Source organism: Thamnophis elegans, chromosome 9 (genome assembly GCF_009769535.1).
Source record: "Thamnophis elegans isolate rThaEle1 chromosome 9, rThaEle1.pri, whole genome shotgun sequence".
Lineage (NCBI taxonomy): Eukaryota > Metazoa > Chordata > Lepidosauria > Squamata > Colubridae > Thamnophis > Thamnophis elegans.
In genome coordinates, this window is record NC_045549.1 from 39,476,575 (window position 1) to 39,493,907 (window position 17,333).

Sequence of the window (17,333 nt, forward strand, 5' to 3'; positions counted from 1 at the left end):
AAAAGCTCTTATTTCTTACTAATAAAAATGTTTAAACTCCAATGTAAACCACTGGGTTTGGCTCGGACCAAAATGGATTCCAATCCAAGCTCAGTTATCACTATGATAGACAACTTTGGCTAGGCAATTCAGTGTTTCCCTCTCCCTTTTCCTCCCAAAGAATTGCTTATCTTCAAGATGAAATCCAGGAATCTTGATTTTGAAGATAAAGATAACGACTCAAAGAAAAGACTGGAAAGGGAAATAATAGGCAAAAGCATTTTGAAAGTAAAACTAAGTAAATGTAACTTTAAATTGCTTTAAAATCATAACAGTAAATACTACTGACTTGTTACAAAGTGGAATACTAATTAATAAACTAATATTCAAAACAATCTCTACATGTGCAATGCAAGTAAAATGTGGTTTTAGTCAGATGTTTGGCCTACTGTAGGATCAATATGAAGAAATTCCTTGATTTTGTCATAAAGGACTAGCACCAAGGCACCACCTGTCCCACGAAGAACATTTGAAAAAGCCCCACGAAAAAGGCTTTTATTCCTTCCTGGCCATATATCTTGATAAAGCAGTCAATGGTTCCTTTATATTGGCGTTCGGCCTCTCACTCTGAATTCAAAACATTCAAATATAATAAAAGTTAATGCAAACCATACACACTTGATATATAGTAAATAATTATTCTGTAATATTTCTTTTACTAAATTAAAGGAATACTACCTCAAATGTTGCCACTGCTAAGAACTTAATGAAGAAATATTTTCCTGTTGTAGGTCTCTGTTACTACACTTAAAATGTCTATGATTTTTCCAATAGTTTTTCTGTAAACTTCTAAAACTTAAAGACTTAAAAGAGGTCGCTTCAAAGGAAAATTTAAAAACTGCTAGTTTAAAAACTACTAGTTTTTAAATATCTGGTTTTGGTACAAAGTTCTGTAATGAATTTTCACTCTGAAGTTTCTCATTATCAGTAAATATTAGTCTGAGACTGACTGAATTTTAGATTCTCCTTAATTTCTTTTGAGAGTGGATATAAATGCTATATTTGAGGGGCTGCCACAATAAAAGTAGAGGGAGTCAACCTATTTTCCAAAAAATCAGAAGGCAATACAAGAACCAATGGATGAAAACTAATCAAAGAAAGAAACAACCAAGAAATAAAGAAGTAATTTCCTAATGGTGAGAACAATCAACCAGTGGAATGGCTTGCATTCGGAACTTGAGAGTGCCCCATCACTGGAAGCTTTTAAGAAGAGCCATTTGTCTGAAATGATATAGACTCTTCCGCTCAAGCAGGGAGTTGGACTACATGATCTCCATCTCCCTTCCAATTCTGTCATTCTATGTTCTATGATTTGGCACCAAATGATTATAATTCCGTAATGTATAGATGTTTTAAATGTTGGTTCTATGGTAAAGAAGTAACAATAATAATAAATTGAAAGAGACAGTTGTGGTTCTTTTTTCTTTTACAAAAAGAGATTTCATCCAAATTTATGTATTATGAATCATTCATACAAAATACATATACATATATATCCTTAACTTTCTTCTCTTGCATACCAGTTAGCAGTCCCCCCCCTTCAAATATCTCAAACATATACAAAAAATATTGAGGACGGAATTTACCAATTCAACAAAATATATTATTTGCTAATATTTACTCCTATTGCTTTGATTCCAACATTGGTGATAAAAAAAATCTAATAACTGCCAAAATAATTGGATACAACACATAAGAGAAAACCATATTTTATTTTGCAATTCCAATGTTAGTTATGTCAAGGTTGTGTACAAATCATAGCTAATTTATAAATACCAATGTCCCTATTTGAAATTGTAATTGCATGCAAGGTATAGGCCAATGTGTATGTCTTATACAGAGGCTACTTAGTAACAGAATACTTGCTTGCAGAATCTCTAGTTATAGAAAAGATTCCTGCTGAGATTCTGAAGAACTGTTGCTCAAATAACTAGACAACATTGAGTTAGATAGGGCAATGGCTTTATTCAGCATTATATTTTAATATCACATTTTCTGATTAAAGAAGAGAGAGATGAAACAAATAATATCAGAACAGAATGATGTAGCCCAGACAGTCACAAGGACATTCACATTGGATGAATTGCTTACCTGCATCATCATGCGTCTTCTGACAGTGTCAAATGGATAGGAGAGTATCCCAGAAAATACTGTCACCACTTGAGCAATTGCAAAAGATAAAAGGAATGGGGTTTCTTTCGGATTTGGTAGCATTCCCTAAAAAGGGGAAATTTATCATTGGCTTGTATTCAAATATTTAAATTTAAGCATGAATGAAGTTATATTCACATATTCTACCTGTTCAGAGTATTTTGATGAATCATTTTATATAATTGAAGTAATTTAAAATATTTTTCATCTTACGTTTTAGGGTATCAGACAAATTAAACAGGAAGAATATTTCATATGAAAAATTAAGATGCAATACAGCTAGACAGGGACATGCAGTCAGGGGAGCAGAGCCTCACCATTGTCATCATGAAAAAAGAAAAAAAGGAAAAGGAAAAAGGCTGAGCTAGTTGCTGCCAGAGTCACCGTGAATGACTCTGCTTAGTGCTTAACTGTTTAAAAAAGCTTCTAAAAAAGCACCCTCTACAGGAGGCAGGAGAATGACAGTTGGCTTACCTGAACGGTCATTCTCTGGGCGCTGCGGGAGAGTCCAAGCATGGGTTAAATTCAGTCTATTCGCCCAAGGACTGAGTTAATTCTTTTGGCAATGCCTCCCTTCCTCATTGAGGGCCAGTTCAAAAATGAAGGTGATGGTCTTTGATGGTCGTGTGTACAATGTCTCTTCAAGTCTTGTCAATAGTCTCTTGCTCCTCACAGCCGCTTCAATCCGGTAGAGAAAAGAAAACCCCAGGGCGGGGTTGGACTCTCCCGCAGCGCCCAGAGAATGACCGTTCAGGTAAGCCAACGGTCATTCTCCTGTGCGCTGCTTGGAGAGTCCAAGCAAGGGACATATCCAATGTCAGCCTCTGCTTTGCTGCTGCTTCGGCTGCCATTGAAACGGGGGGGGGGCATGGTATTTGGGAGGGGAATCATTGCTGTGCTGGAGGAAGTTTCTAGACGCTGAACTGACCACCTTACTGCGCATGTGGAGGAAGGGAGTTTCCCGCCAAGGCCAACGGTCCAGCAACGGTCCAGCATTCCATCCTGGTGATGCCTTTTGAAGTTATCTCACACCTGATATTTGGGGGCAATATGATGGACTGTGCTCAGGGATGCCAAGGGGAGGGGGATGAATTATGCATTATATTATTAACTTTCGCACCTAATTAACCAGACTCAGCTTAGCTTTGCAACTGTTCATTTATTTAGTAAAAGTACACTTGATTTCAACTCAAATGGAGTCCAGTGGTTTTCTTTCCTGATTACTGAATGAAGTAATGCTGACAATAAGCTGAGTCTCATTTTGCACCCATCCCGGAGCTAAAACCTACCGAGGGGGGTGCCCTCACAAGAAGAAAAGAAATGTCTTTGCATGTAAGTGACCAGGAGGAAGAGGAGGGGGCAATGGCGGGACCATCTTTAACCGAAAGGCTGGCCGAACTAAGAGTGGAAGAACTTGCCGTTCGTCCCAGATGGACTTAGGGTGTGGGACAAAAAGGGGAGTCTGAGGAATTGGATGCTGGAGTCATGAGAAGGAGACCAAAGAAAAAATCAGCTGATTGGGGTGACTCTGGGGAAGAGGATTACAAGCTTTCCCACGTCACGAGACTTCTCAAAGAAGCATGGACTGAACGCAGAAACCGTGAGAGAGAAGTGGAAAGGGAGCCGACAGAGGAATTTGAGCAAAGGTACTCAATGCATAGTTTAAGAGAGGGTGAACGGGCCAAGGGGGGTTGTGCACAAGAAAACCCAGAACCAGCCTCCTCCCCTCCAGCTAGAGTCGCTCAAAGAGCAGGGGGGGGGCCCAGGCGACGCCGAATGGCAAAGTCCCTCCCTTAACCATTAAATATGATGGAGATCCTAAAAGTCTTGGGTTGTTTATCATTCATGTCTGGAATTATATGGAAATCTATGGACCTGATTTAGAGACAGATGAAATGAAAGTGAGGATGGTGTTGATGTCCTTAGAGAAGAAGGCAGCCGAATGGATGGTCGGCCTACACAAATGCAATTCCCCTCTCCCGAGGAATTTTAATGACTTTATGGCAGCCATGAGAAGGAGGTTTGATGACCCTTTGATCGAGAGACGTGGGCGCTTGAAATTTATGGCTCTGAGGCAGGGAAACAAATCTGTGCCAGATTATGTCCAGGAATTTCAAGAGTTGTCAGCTTATATGAGGGGGTGGTTGGAAGAGGCTTTGCTGGATCAGTTTGCTGAGGGATTGAATGAAAAAATATACCAACAGTGCATAAACAGACGCTTTCCGCGTCGTGTAACTGTTTGGTATGAGCACGCGGCAGACGTGGAGTTGGATTTAGCCAGGCTTCAATGCATGAAAAAGGAAGATGTGGAGAAATTCCCCCCAGCAGCCCCCAAAACCCCCCTCCACCCCAGGAGTGAGGGAAAAGGAGGTTTCACAGGCAAAGCCAAGCCTTTCACTTGTTTCCGCTGTGGGAAGGAAGGCCATCGTGCTGTAAATTGCCGCGTAAAATTGGCTCAGGCCGCCCCCCCCCGGAGAGAGGGAAAAGCAATGAAGACCCCAGGCAAGAGGGGAGAGGCTGCATTCACCGCTGAAAATGTTCCCCAGCACTTCCAGCCGGAGGAGGAGGGAGGCATGAGCCCCAGCTCATCTGATGAATCGGATGAGGAGGAGTCTCATCGCTGGGTAAGTTCCAGAATGGGCCCCATACTTATCCCAATTAAGATGAGAGTGCCATCTTCTGGCGCAACTGAGAAACTTTTAGCTCTCCTTGATTCCGGCTGTTCTCGCTGTATGATAAGTCCTGAAATGGTGGAGAAACTAGGCTTAAAATTGAGGACTTTGAAAATCCCTATTGTTTTTTGCCAAATTGATGGTTCTATTGCGGGAGGTGGCCCTGCTCATTTTTCTACTGAGCCCACAGAGATGAAAATGGGGACCCATCAGGAGTTGATAACTTTTATTATGGCACCTGGCATGGACTGGCCCCTTATTTTGGGACTCCCCTGGCTTCGTAAATGGAAGCCTTGCATTAATTGGAGAAAGGGTTGGTTACGAATTCGCACAGACATACCCCCTGAACGGAAGGTTGAGACTCCAGATTCTGCTGCTAATAGCTCCACATTGGCAGCCAGGGGGCAGGAGAGAATTGAAGGGGAGGAAAAAATACCAAAGGAGTATTGGGATCTCAGGGGGAGTTTTAGTGAAAAATCTTCTGATAAATTACTCCCCCACAGGCCCACTGATTGCATCACTGATATTTTACCTGGGGTGAAGCTTCCAAAGCCCCAAATATATTCAATGTCCCCTAGGGAAATGGACAAAATGAGAAAATTCATCAATAAGAATTTGGAGAGGGGGTTCATTGAACCGGCAACCCAAGGTAGCGGCTCCCGTACTATTCAGAGAGAAGAAAGATGGCTCCCTGAGATTATGTGTGAATTTTAAAAACCTGAACGTGATATCATCTCAGAACCTCTACCCGTTGCCGCTGATGAAGGACATGCTGGCCCAATTGGAGAAGGGCCGTATCTTCACTAAGTTGGACTTAAGGGAGGCATATTATAGGGTCCGAATTAAAGAGGGGGACGAATGGAAAACTGCTTTCAACTGCCCCCTTGTCTGCTTCCAGTTTCGTGTGATGCCGTTTGGCCTACAGGGGGCGCCAGCGGTCTTCATGCAGCTAATTAATGAGGTTTTACATGACCATCTTTACAAGGGCGTTATCGTATATTTAGATGATATCCTTATTTACACGGAAACACGTGAAGAGCACGTGAAGCTGGTTCAGACTGTGTTGAAGAAACTTCGGGCAGCTGAACTTTATGCCAAATTGTCCAAGTGTGAATTCCATCAGGAGAAGGTTGACTACCTGGGCTATCGCATCTCCCATGAGGGTGTTGAAATGGACCCCGCTAAGGTAAAAGCGGTCACCGAGTGGGAAGCCCCTCGTACACGCAGGCAATTGCAAAATTTTTTGGGTTTTGCTAATTTCTATCGCCAGTTCATCCCCTCTTTTGCTAAGATAGCTCTTCCCATAACTAACCTTCTGAAGTCCAAAGGTGGGGCGAAACCCAAGCCTAGCAAGCCGCTGGATTGGACCATGGAATGTCAAGCTGCCTTTGAGAAGTTAAAATGGCTTTTTGCGGAGGAGCCAGTCCTCAAGCACCCGGACATGGATGTGCCTTTTGTGGTTCAAGCTGACGCCAGTGACGTGACTGTGGGGGCTGTGTTGCTTCAGGCCAATAGTCAAGGTAATTTACAACCCTGCGCATACACCTCTCGCAAACTAACTGACACGGAGAGACGTTGGGCCATTTGGGAGAAAGAGGCGTTTGCTGTTCTCTGGGCTTTGGCCACATGGCGCCATTTTCTAGAAGGCGCCAAACACCCTTTCGAGGTGTGGACTGACCATAAGAATTTGGAAGCTTTGAGAACGCCCAGAAAACTTTCTCCTAAACAGATACGCTGGGCTCAGCATTTCAATCGATTTAATTTCACCCTGAAATACATTCCAGGGGGAAAAGTTTTTATGGCTGATGCTTTATCCAGACTTCCTCAATACAACTGCTCTAAGCTCAGTGTGGTCCAGCCTGTCGTTCCTGCGACGAGTCTCGCTGCTCCTGTTGTTACTAGGAGTCAAGCGCGTTCTAAGGTTGAGATGTCTCAGGACTTCCTTTCCAACCTGAAGAAAGCCCTCGCTGATGATGATTGGTTCCGGCAGCACATGAATGAATGCACTATCAGATGAATTGCCTTGGATTGGGACGAAACTATACTACACTGAATGGGTTGACGGGTCCCATGTTTGGGCGCCTCTCCTGCTCCGCAAGTTCTACTCTACTTATCCTGACAAGCCCTGATTTGGCCATTCTCCTAATTTTTTTCTTCTTCTCTCTTCTCTCTCTCTTCCTCTCCCCTTTCCCTCTTTCGTGTCTTGTTGTTTGTCTGTTTGTTTGTGTTTTTTCGTTTCTGCAGGTCTGACTACCCTTTTCTGGAGGAGGGCCGGAATTCAGCCTCTGCTTTGCTGCTGCTTCGGTTGCCATTGAAACAGGGAGGGGGGGCATGGTATTTGGGAGGGGAATCATTGCTGTGCTGGAGGAAGTTTCTAGACGCTGAACTGACCACCTTACTGCGCATGTGGAGGAAGGGAGTTTCCCGCCAAGGCCAACGGTCCAGCAACGGTCCAGCATTCCATCCTGGTGATGCCTTTTGAAGTTATCTCACACCTGACATTTGGGGGCAATATGATTGGACTATGCTCAGGGATGCCAAGGGGAGGGGGATGAATTATGCATTATATTATTAACTTTCGCACCTAATTAACCAGACTCAGCTTAGCTTTGCAACTGTTCATTTATAATTAGTAAAAGTACACTTGATTTCAATTCAAATGGAGTCCAGTGGTTTTCTTTCCTGATTACTGAATGAAGTAATGCTGACACCCAAGCTATGCAGTCCCAGGGAGGGAAACAGGAACATTCAAGGAGCGTGGATTTGTTACAACTTGCTGCAATACTCTCCTCCCGAAGGATGCTTCGGCTGCGGCATAGGAGTCAATGTGGTAGTGTTTGATGAATAAGGATGGAGAAGTACAGGTGGCTGCCCGGCATATTTCCTCCACAGGGGCCTGAGTTGCCCATGTGGCCGGTGTGGCAGCGCTTTGTGTTGAGTGATCTGTCACCCTGGATGGCACCACCTTGCCCTGCTGCATGTAGGCCAACTTAATGCAAGCTTTCAGCCAGCGAGCTATAGTAGGAGAGACCTTCCGCCCCATTGAGCCTGGCTGAAAAAAGATGAAGAGTGCTTTGGAACGATGAAAAGATGCTGTCCGCTTGATGTACCTGCGGACCCTATGCCTCACATCCAGCTTGTGCCAGGTGTGCTCTCTGGGATGCCAAGGGTGAGGGCAGAAGTTAGGGCGCACCACTTCCTGAGACCTGTGAAACAAAGAGTTCACTTTTGGCAGAAAAGCCGGGTCTAACCTGAGGGTGACACGGTCAGCGTGAATAATGCACAAGTCAAAGGGGGTTTTGGTCAGTGCTCTGAGAACGAGCGGAAGGTCCCACGTGGGAAATCTGTGAATAACAGGTGGATGCAAGTTTGAAGCCCCTTTTAGGAAGCTCCTCACCTGAGGATGCTGTGCCAAGGAAACTGCAGAGTGCCTAGTCAAGATGGTGGACAAGGCAGCTACTTAGCGGCAAAGAGTGTTGGGCGCCAACCCCTTGTCCAGGCCTTGTTGCAGAAAGTCAAGAAGCTGTGGAATGGTAGTTGAAGCTGCAACCACACCATGAGAGCAGCATCAGGAGTTGAAGGCGACTCAGGTGGCGTCATAGATGCGCGTTGTCGAGGGACGCCACGATGCCTGGATGGTGGCGATGACCTTTTCAGATAGATTGTCCTTTCTCAAGAGGTCCCCCTCAAGGACCACATGGCTAGCTGGAGCCAGCCGGGATCCGGATGAATTGGCTTAGGGACAGAAGGTCCAGCGGTATCTTCCAAGGTCTGCGGATCGAGAGGCTGACCAGGTCTGCATACCAAGATCTCCTGGGCCAATGCAGAGCTATGAGAAGGACTTCTGCTCCTTCGTCCAGGATCTTCTGAATCACCTGAGAGATGAGCGGGAGCGGAGGAAAGGCATACAAAAGGCCTCTTGGCCAACGGCAGCGCAGGGCATTGGTCCCCTCCACTTGCGGAATGCTGTACCTTGAAAAGAATCTCGGGAGTTGGTCATTTGCTGGACTGGGGAGAGTCGATCACTGGAAGACGAACCGGAGTGTGATTTGATGGAAGGAGTCCGGATGTAGACGCCATTCCGTGTTGTCTATGGTCGTCCGGCTCAGCCAATCTGCATGCACATTGTCCACTCCGGAGATGCGGTCTGCCTTGAGTGAGGCCAGATGACATTCGTCCATCTCCCTAGAGATTCTGCCTTCGCCATGAGGGTTCTGGACTTGGTGCCCTATTGGCGGTGATGGGGCCTTCGTTGCTATGTTGTCCATCAGGAGCACACGTGAGGCTCACAATGTCCTTTTGAAAATGGCGCAGTGCTAGCCTAGCCACGCACAGCTCCAAGAAGTTGATGCTCTGTGTCACATCTCTTTGTGACTACCTCCCTTGTGTCACCTGTTCTTGAAATTGGGCACCCCATCCCTGGACTTAGAACTTATTTTCCTGAGGCTGGTGATTGAAGCTGCTGGCTACAGGGGGGGTCAGAGAGACAAAGAGGATAGGTAGGGAACAGGGGCGTGCAGTCACTAGAGGCAGGTGAGGTATGGCCTCACCAGTCATGGGGAAAAGAAAGTATTTTAAAGAATTTTTTTTAAAAATAATTAAGCCAAGGTAGTTGCTACCAGATTCACAGTGACTTGGAACAGTGCTTAAACTATAGCGGAGGCCAGAGAAATAGCGGCTCCTGTGCATAAGCAATTTTTCGCCTTTTAAGAGTAAGCAAGGGTTAACAAGCAAAAATTTCATATGCAAAGGAGGCACGTGTTCTCTCGCCTCCTTGTAGAGTGCATTTTAGAGGCTTTTTAGAGTCTCTGGGAGCAACTGGCTCAGTCTGACTCAGAGCTCTGGCCCTTTCATGAGGGCAGGCAGAAGCAGACGTTGAAATCGTCTCTGAAACAGATGGAAAAGGGTGCGTGTGTGGGGAGGGGGGAGGCATTCAACAAATTTGATCGGAAGGCGCAGGGGAAGGTGTGGGTATGGCCGAGGAGCTGCTTTCAAGCCTTTGGAAATCTATCCAATCCAACTTCTGTGTTTGTGTTGTTTGAGAGTGAGTGAGTGAGAGGATCCCATTTCTCTGTGTGCGTGTGTCTGTTTGAGAGAGGTGGGACGGGAGGGAGAGAGGGAGGAAGGAGGGGGAGCGGCGAAGAAAAAGACTAAGGGAAAACTTATTTTTGCAAAGGGGAACAAATGCTGTCGCTTTAAATCGAATTGAGCATGCCTGGCTGTGGAATTCTGGGAGTTGAATCCACAAGTCTAAAACGCTGCCTCAACCAGCCATAAAGCTGACCGCACGTCACTGGTAGGGAATCATATATCTATAAACCAAAATAGCAATAATACATTCTGGATTAGTGCGCTTGAGATTGTGATTTTATTTTATTTCAAAATGACCAGCTTAGTTCAATGTAATAGCAGTTTTATACCTGTCTTTCGCAGTACTCTTTTCAAATTTGGATACTGTCCCCTTTGTAAAGAAATTACTAGTCTACATAGACAGATTACCTATCTAGAATCTCTAATATGTGCTCTCCAAGCAGAAATTAGGTGCCCAATTTGGCCATTCCACACTATGGAGATGCCACACCATCAGCCTCCTCTACCACAAACATCCTGCAGGAGAAGAGCAGTCTGGACAACTATGGGATCTGGCAGGGTGAGAGCTGTGAACCATAAACATAAAGCTTTTGCTGTGACCCAGCATAACAGATATAGTGCCCTTGCTGACCTTAATGGGGACACTAAAGAGACAGGTCAAGTTAGTTGTGATAATGATAACTCAAATAAGCAGGGAATCGTGGTCCAAAATGAAGAACTTTCTTTGGAAAGGAGAAATGGGGACCCAGGTATCACACATCAGTCGCACAAGAAGATCAAGGTATGTAAAAAGAGAGTCACCTTCTCTTTGGTGATTCAATCATAAGGGATGTAAATTTAGTAAAGGATATGGAGGTTTTAAAAGAGGTCGGGTGTCTGCCAAGTGCTACTGCCAGCAGAGGCAAGAGGTGTCTTCTTAAGATAGTCAAGAATACAAATAAGGACTGTGATGTTGATGCTATTATACATCTTGGCACAAATGATCTGTCCCAAAAGGATGTACTTTCTGTGAAGAATGATTTCCAGAGCTTGGGGTATGAACTTAGTAGTGTAGGTTGTAGGCTTATCTTTTCAGAGGTTTTACCAGTATATAAGGAACAAAAAAAGGGCCAGCGTGTAGCAGAGTTTAATGTGTGACTGAAAGAGTGGTGTAAAATGGATGGCTTTGGTTTTATTAGTCATGATGCCTGCAGCTGGTCCAATGACAAACTGTACAAAAGAGATGGTTTGCACCCATCCAAGAAAGGGACTGAGTTACTTGGCATTAAATTCACAGATTTTCTGGATAAACATTTAAACTGAACAGCGGGGACAGAGAATTAATTGATATAGAACATTTCTGTCCCCAGCAATCTAAAACTCATAGGATTATCAGTAGCATAGATGTTTGTGCGGGTAAGATTATTACTCCTGCTGTTAAGCAAAACCAAGCATTTAATAGTGAGTGCCATACCATGTGCATGAATCATACAAGTGGCAAGAAAATAGGGGCAGTCAGACATAACACAGGTTATATAGACAGTGAACACAGGGTCAATCAAAATGGACTCAAATGTCTATACACCAATGCACAGATTATGAGGAATAAACAGGGTGAATTAGAAATTCAAGTAAATGAAGGTAGATACGATATTGTTGCCATTACAGAAACTTGGTGGGATGAAACCCACAAATGGAACATACAGCTAGAAAAATTTAAATTATTTAAAAGAAATAGACCAAATAAAAGAGGAGGTGGATTTGTACTATACATAAGAATAACTACATCTCTACAGAAATAGAGCACAACAATGATGAGAACTATCTTGAATGCATTTGGGTCAATATTAAAGGTTGGGGGAAAACGACATTCCCATAGGTCTATATTACAAGTCCACCCAATCAAGCAAAGGAAGTAGATGAACTTTTGCTAGTCAGCTAACTAAGGTATGTAGGAAGCACACACAATAGTAATGGGAATTTTAACTACCCTGACATTAACTGGGAAAAACTCAAACTCTGCACCAAGTGGAACATCCAACAGGTTCCTATTGAACTAGCAGACAACTTGTTTCCCTAAAAGTAGAGAAGGAACAGGGATCGGCCATCTTAGACTTATTCTCACTAACAGAGAAGAAATGATAGAAGGGTTTGAAGCCATAGGAACCTGGGGCAAGTGACCATGCAATATTGGATTCACCATTATACAAATACAAGTAGTAGCACAAAATCAAACTAGAGTCTTGGATTTTAAGAGAGGCTAATTTCAATAAACTTAGAGAGAGCTTGGGAAGAATTCCATGGATGAGAATCCTCAAGGGGAAAACACACTCAAGAAGCTGGGAAATTTGAAAATGAGATTACAAAAGCCCAGTCTAGCAGAATACCAATGAAGAAGAAAAATAACAGGCTCCCACCCCCCCCCACAAAAGAAACACAGCATAGCTGCATAAAGAACTTTCTGACAAATTGAAAGACAAAAAAGTTAAGTATAAAAAGTGGAAAGAGGGGGACATAGCTGAGGCAGAATATCAGCAAATAGCCCGAGCCTGTAAAGATTGAAGTAAGGAAAGCTAGGCTCACAATGAGAAAGGCTGGCCACAAAAGTAAAAAATAACAAAAAAAGCTTCTTCCAACATGTTACAAACAAGAAAAGGTTAAGGAACAATTGGTCCATTGTTGGAAGAATGTGGCAAGAAGGTGACACGCAACCAGGGAGGAAAGCAGAACTATTTAACTCATTTTTTGCATATCTCTTTACACAAGGCATTAAACACGTCCAACCTATCAAAACCAACACCACAACAATCAGATTAGGAACACAAATTGAAATAGGGAAGAAATGGTAAGTGAGCACCTGTCTACCCTAGACGAGTTCAAATTACCAGGACCCGGACGGATTACACCCCAGGGTTTTGAAGGGACTGCAGATGAGGTCTCAGAACTACTGAACTATATCTTTCAGAGATCCTAGAGCACTGGGGAATTGCCAGAAGACTGGAAAAGAGCTGATGTGGTTCCCATCTTCAAAAAAGGAAAAAAATAGATCCAGGAAACTATAGACCTATCAGCCTGACCTCAATACCAGGAAAGATTCTGGCCGGTTTGATATTGCTTGCTGACGGGAGCTGGTCGTTACAGCTCCAGATCCTGATTACGTTTATCTGTCAGATGACCAATCCATCAGCCAATCTGACAGTTTGTTTACCTTTTTCTTCGGGCCAGAAGATAAGGTGAGCTTTCTGCAGGGCATCATGCCACCAATTCTCGCAGATTGTCTCTGGGAGGGGGGGGGGAGGCCAACGATGGCAGAATTGTCTCCGTGCCAGGAATTCCTGCTGCATTAGCAGCACAAAGCACACTCAATCCTCAGAACAAAACTTGATTTATTGAATCCAAAACGAGCGGACCCCGTACATGGTGAATTTTTAATGTTTGTATCAATTCTTAGCTTCAGTTTTGTTTTTACAAGAATTCTTCTGATATCTTGCTTTCTAAAGAGATACTCAAAATGGCGCCGAGCAGCTTCGTAACACTGCTCGAGTTTTGAATTTCTACGGAGTTAAAACCTCAAAGGGAAGGAGTGATTTAATACTAAATTAATCAGTAACAGCTGCACAACTGACTAGCACAGACTTATTAATTGGTTTTGAAGAAGATTAAGGACTTGGAATGCCCCCTCCCAGCTTCAAAAGTTCGTTTGTCCCTGGCACGAAACCACAGTCTTTCACTTCCTCCCCCCACAGGCGAGCTACTGACTAAAGAATTTTTTCAGAAGGAAAATTTTTGCAGCTACAATGGAAATAAAACTTAAGGAGGAGATATTGGTCAGATTCGTCTGATAAACTGAGACTCGGGTTCAGAAGATCAGGGATGATATGCTGGGGTTGTTAATTTGTTAAAAGAATATGTCTCGGAAGTTGAAGACAGATTAGAAGATCTTAATGATGCCAAGACTAATATGGTATCGAAATAGATGTGGTGCAACAAAAAGTTGGAAATGCTGAAAAAGAAATTATTATGCTACAGTATAGACAAATGGAGTTTGCTTTAAGAATAAGAGGTTTGCGTGGAAAACAGTCAGGAGAATTTGAAACAGATTCTCTCAGAAGCCTTTGATAATCTGTTGGAAGGCCAGGGGGAAATTATGATTGGCAAATTGATAAGGTTTATCGTGCTAACTTCTGGCTGGCGAAACAGAAGCAGCTTTCCTCCCAAGGGACATTGTGATTTACTTTACTACAAGAGAAAGAGGAATATGATATTGCAAGAGTCCTATAAAATTAAGCTTCAAATTGGGGGTCAGGAAGTGATTGTTCTGAAAGAGATACCACCTCAAATGCTAAGATCCAGGAAAGACTATGTTTTTTTAGTTGAAGACTTTAAAATCGTCAGCTACAATTCAGATGGGAGGCACCAGTTGGACTATCATTCATCTTTGAGGGGCAAAGATACCGTCTTAAATCAGTAGGGGAAGCTCGAGACTTTTACCATAATATCTTGAAGGCCGGACATCCTGCCCCACCTGGACCTAGAGAAAGAGAACAAGAAGGACAAGATAGACAGCAAACTACACAACTATCAACAAGGATGGATCATCTCTCCCCCTCAGAAGTACCCAGGTGCCAAGGAACAAAGTCAAAACCGTTGTGATACCAGACGAATGGATCAACAATTAAAAAAAAACAACAATCAACTAATTACCAATGATTGTTTTCTAGGGTGAAGAAGATAAAGATATGTGCCAGAGTTCATCAGATCATAACCCAGTTTGATGGAGTTGGGAGGGGTTGGGAGATTGAATGAAATTTATTTAGACATGAGAAATATACTAATGAATGTAACAAATTGTTAGCAGAATACTTTGTTTTTTATATGAATAAGGGTACATCTATGGACTGAATGTACAGCTGTAGAGATTTAATTTGACTTTGCACTTTATAACTTTAGTTAGATTGTCGGTGGCGCAATACTGGAAGAAGGAAGACTTGCCTATAATTAAGAAAGGACACTGAAAGTCACAAATTTAGCCGAGATGGCTAAATACTGCATATCTAAGCACCACTTAACCGAGAGATATAAATGAGACTGGGCAAAATGGATTGATTATATACAAAATAAATATGGATAAAGGAGATGGGGAAAAATGGATTGATTATATTCAAATAAATACGGGACTAAGAAATTCCAGATAGCTTATGATAACATCAGGGACTGATATAAATTGTTTAAAGTTAGTTTAGCAAGGATGGAGCTAAGCTCAATGTAAAGAAGTTATCAATTTTTACTCTTTTTTCCAATATATTTTAGACTGTTTTGTTGAAGATTTATACCGTGTATGGGTTCTGGGAAGTCGGGGGAGGGAAGGCTGGGGGGGTGGGTGGGGTGGGAGGGAGGGAGGTTATGAACCACTTTGGCATAGTATACAGACGGAGATGAAAAAATGGGAGAAATTGCACTTATCTTTTCTGGGTAGGATAGCGGCAGTGAAAATGAACATTTTACCAAAATTTTTTATTTCTTTTCCAAATGTTACCTATACTTAAAAAGATGCGAATCTTTTAGAATGGCAGAAGGGTATCAACAAATTTGTAGGGCAGGAAAGAAAGCCGAGGATAAAGATGAAAATAATGCAAGATGTACGTGAGGGAGGAGGCTTGAAACTACCTAATTTAAAACTATATTATGATGCAGTGGCATTATCTGTAATTAGTGATTGGACTCATTTAACCAATGATAGAATATTTGAATATTGAGGGACACGATCTGGTATTTGGTTGCATGCTTACCTGTTATTCAACAAAAATTGGATAAGAATTTTAAAAGTCATATTTTAAGAAATGCTTTACTGCGGGTTTTGGAAAAAATACCAATATAAATAAATGACAGATACCCATGTGGGCAATTCCTAGACACGCAATTGAAAATATGAATATAGCACAAAAACAGGACAGAATACTTACAGACAGCTTCTACCTCGGAAAGGGGGGGTATTACAATTAAAATCTTTAGAGGTATTAAAGAGGAGAAGGTAGTTCAAACATGGTCCAGTATGGCAATTACAGGCTAGGTGGAAAATAGATCAAAAAATTGGTTTTATCCAAGTTGAGGATAACTTGTTTAAACAAATAAGAGATCAAAGCTTAATGCATATAAGAGGATATATAATGTATTAATACAGATGGAAAAAAAAGGACTGATATAAATTGTTAAAGTTAGTTTAGCAAGGAGGAGCTAAGCTCAATATAAAGAAGTTATCAATTTTTACTCTTTTTTCCAATATATTTTAGACTGTTTTGTTAAAGATTTATACTGTGTATGGGCTCTGGGAAGTCGGGGGAGGGAAGGCTGGGGGTGGGGTGGGGTGGGAGGGAGGGAGGTTTGATGAGGGGGTGTTAGATTTTACTGTAATATGATTGCACATGTATACTGTTTCCTCTTATTTTTTCTTTAAAACTACGATATGTTAAGTATATTGTTATGGAAGTATAAATACTATCAACATAGATTGGAGTTTGCTCAGAAGCGGAAATACGCCAATGAGAGGAAGAATGAGAAACAGAAGGGAGATGGGAAGAGATGGAGGGGAGAGGGTAAGGGGGAAAGATGAGGAGGATAAGGAGGAGTGGAATGTAGAGAGAAAGATGGGAAGAGAGGGATAGGAGAGAGGGTAAGGGGGGAAGATGAGGAGGATGAGGATAAGGAGGAGTGGAATGTAGAGAGAGGAGAAGGAGAAAGGAAGGGGAAGTAGGTAGGAAGGATGATGGAGGGACGATAGGAAGTAAGAGAGAGGTAGAAGAAAGAGGTGTATGGAGAGCAGAAGAGTAATAATGGGTTTTATTTTTGGGGGCGTTGATGATAAGAGGAACTGATGTAATCATTATTTATTACTATATGATACTGGCTATTTATAGTATACATGTGATTGTATGTCATGAAATGGAAATAAAAATATGTTTTTTAAAAAATACCAGGAAGATTCTGGAAAAGATAATCAAGCAACGAATTAGCGAACACCTAGAAGTAAACAAAGTAATAGCCAAAAGCCAACATAGGTTTGTCAAAACAGATCATGCCAGACTAATCTTATTGCATTCTTTGACAAAGTGACAAAATTAGTGGACCACAGGAATGCCGTCGATATAGTTTACTTGGACTTCAGTAAGGCATTTGATAAGGTAGACCATAACCTACTACTAGATAAAATAGAAGAATGTGGGTTGGACAGCATCACCACCAGATGGATTTGTAACTGGCTGACCAACCGCACTCAACATGTAGTCCTCAATGGAACTGCATCTACATGGGGGGAAGTATATAGTGGAGTACCCCAAGACTCTGTTTTAGGCCCAGTACTCTTCAACATCTTCATAAATGATTTGGACGAGGGGATAAACAGGA

The 17,333-nt window shown here is 42.5% G+C and overlaps 1 protein-coding gene across 1 annotated transcript in view; it reads right to left on the bottom strand.

Annotated features, from left to right (window-relative positions):
* Window positions 1-407: 407 nt before the first annotated feature.
* Window positions 408-17,333, bottom strand: part of SLC25A31 (solute carrier family 25 member 31) — a 32,771-nt gene continuing 15,845 nt past the window's right edge. The window contains 3 exon segments of the mRNA XM_032224465.1: window positions 408-523; window positions 526-598; window positions 2,113-2,256. Coding sequence (XP_032080356.1) covers window positions 408-523; window positions 526-598; window positions 2,113-2,256 — 333 coding nt within the window.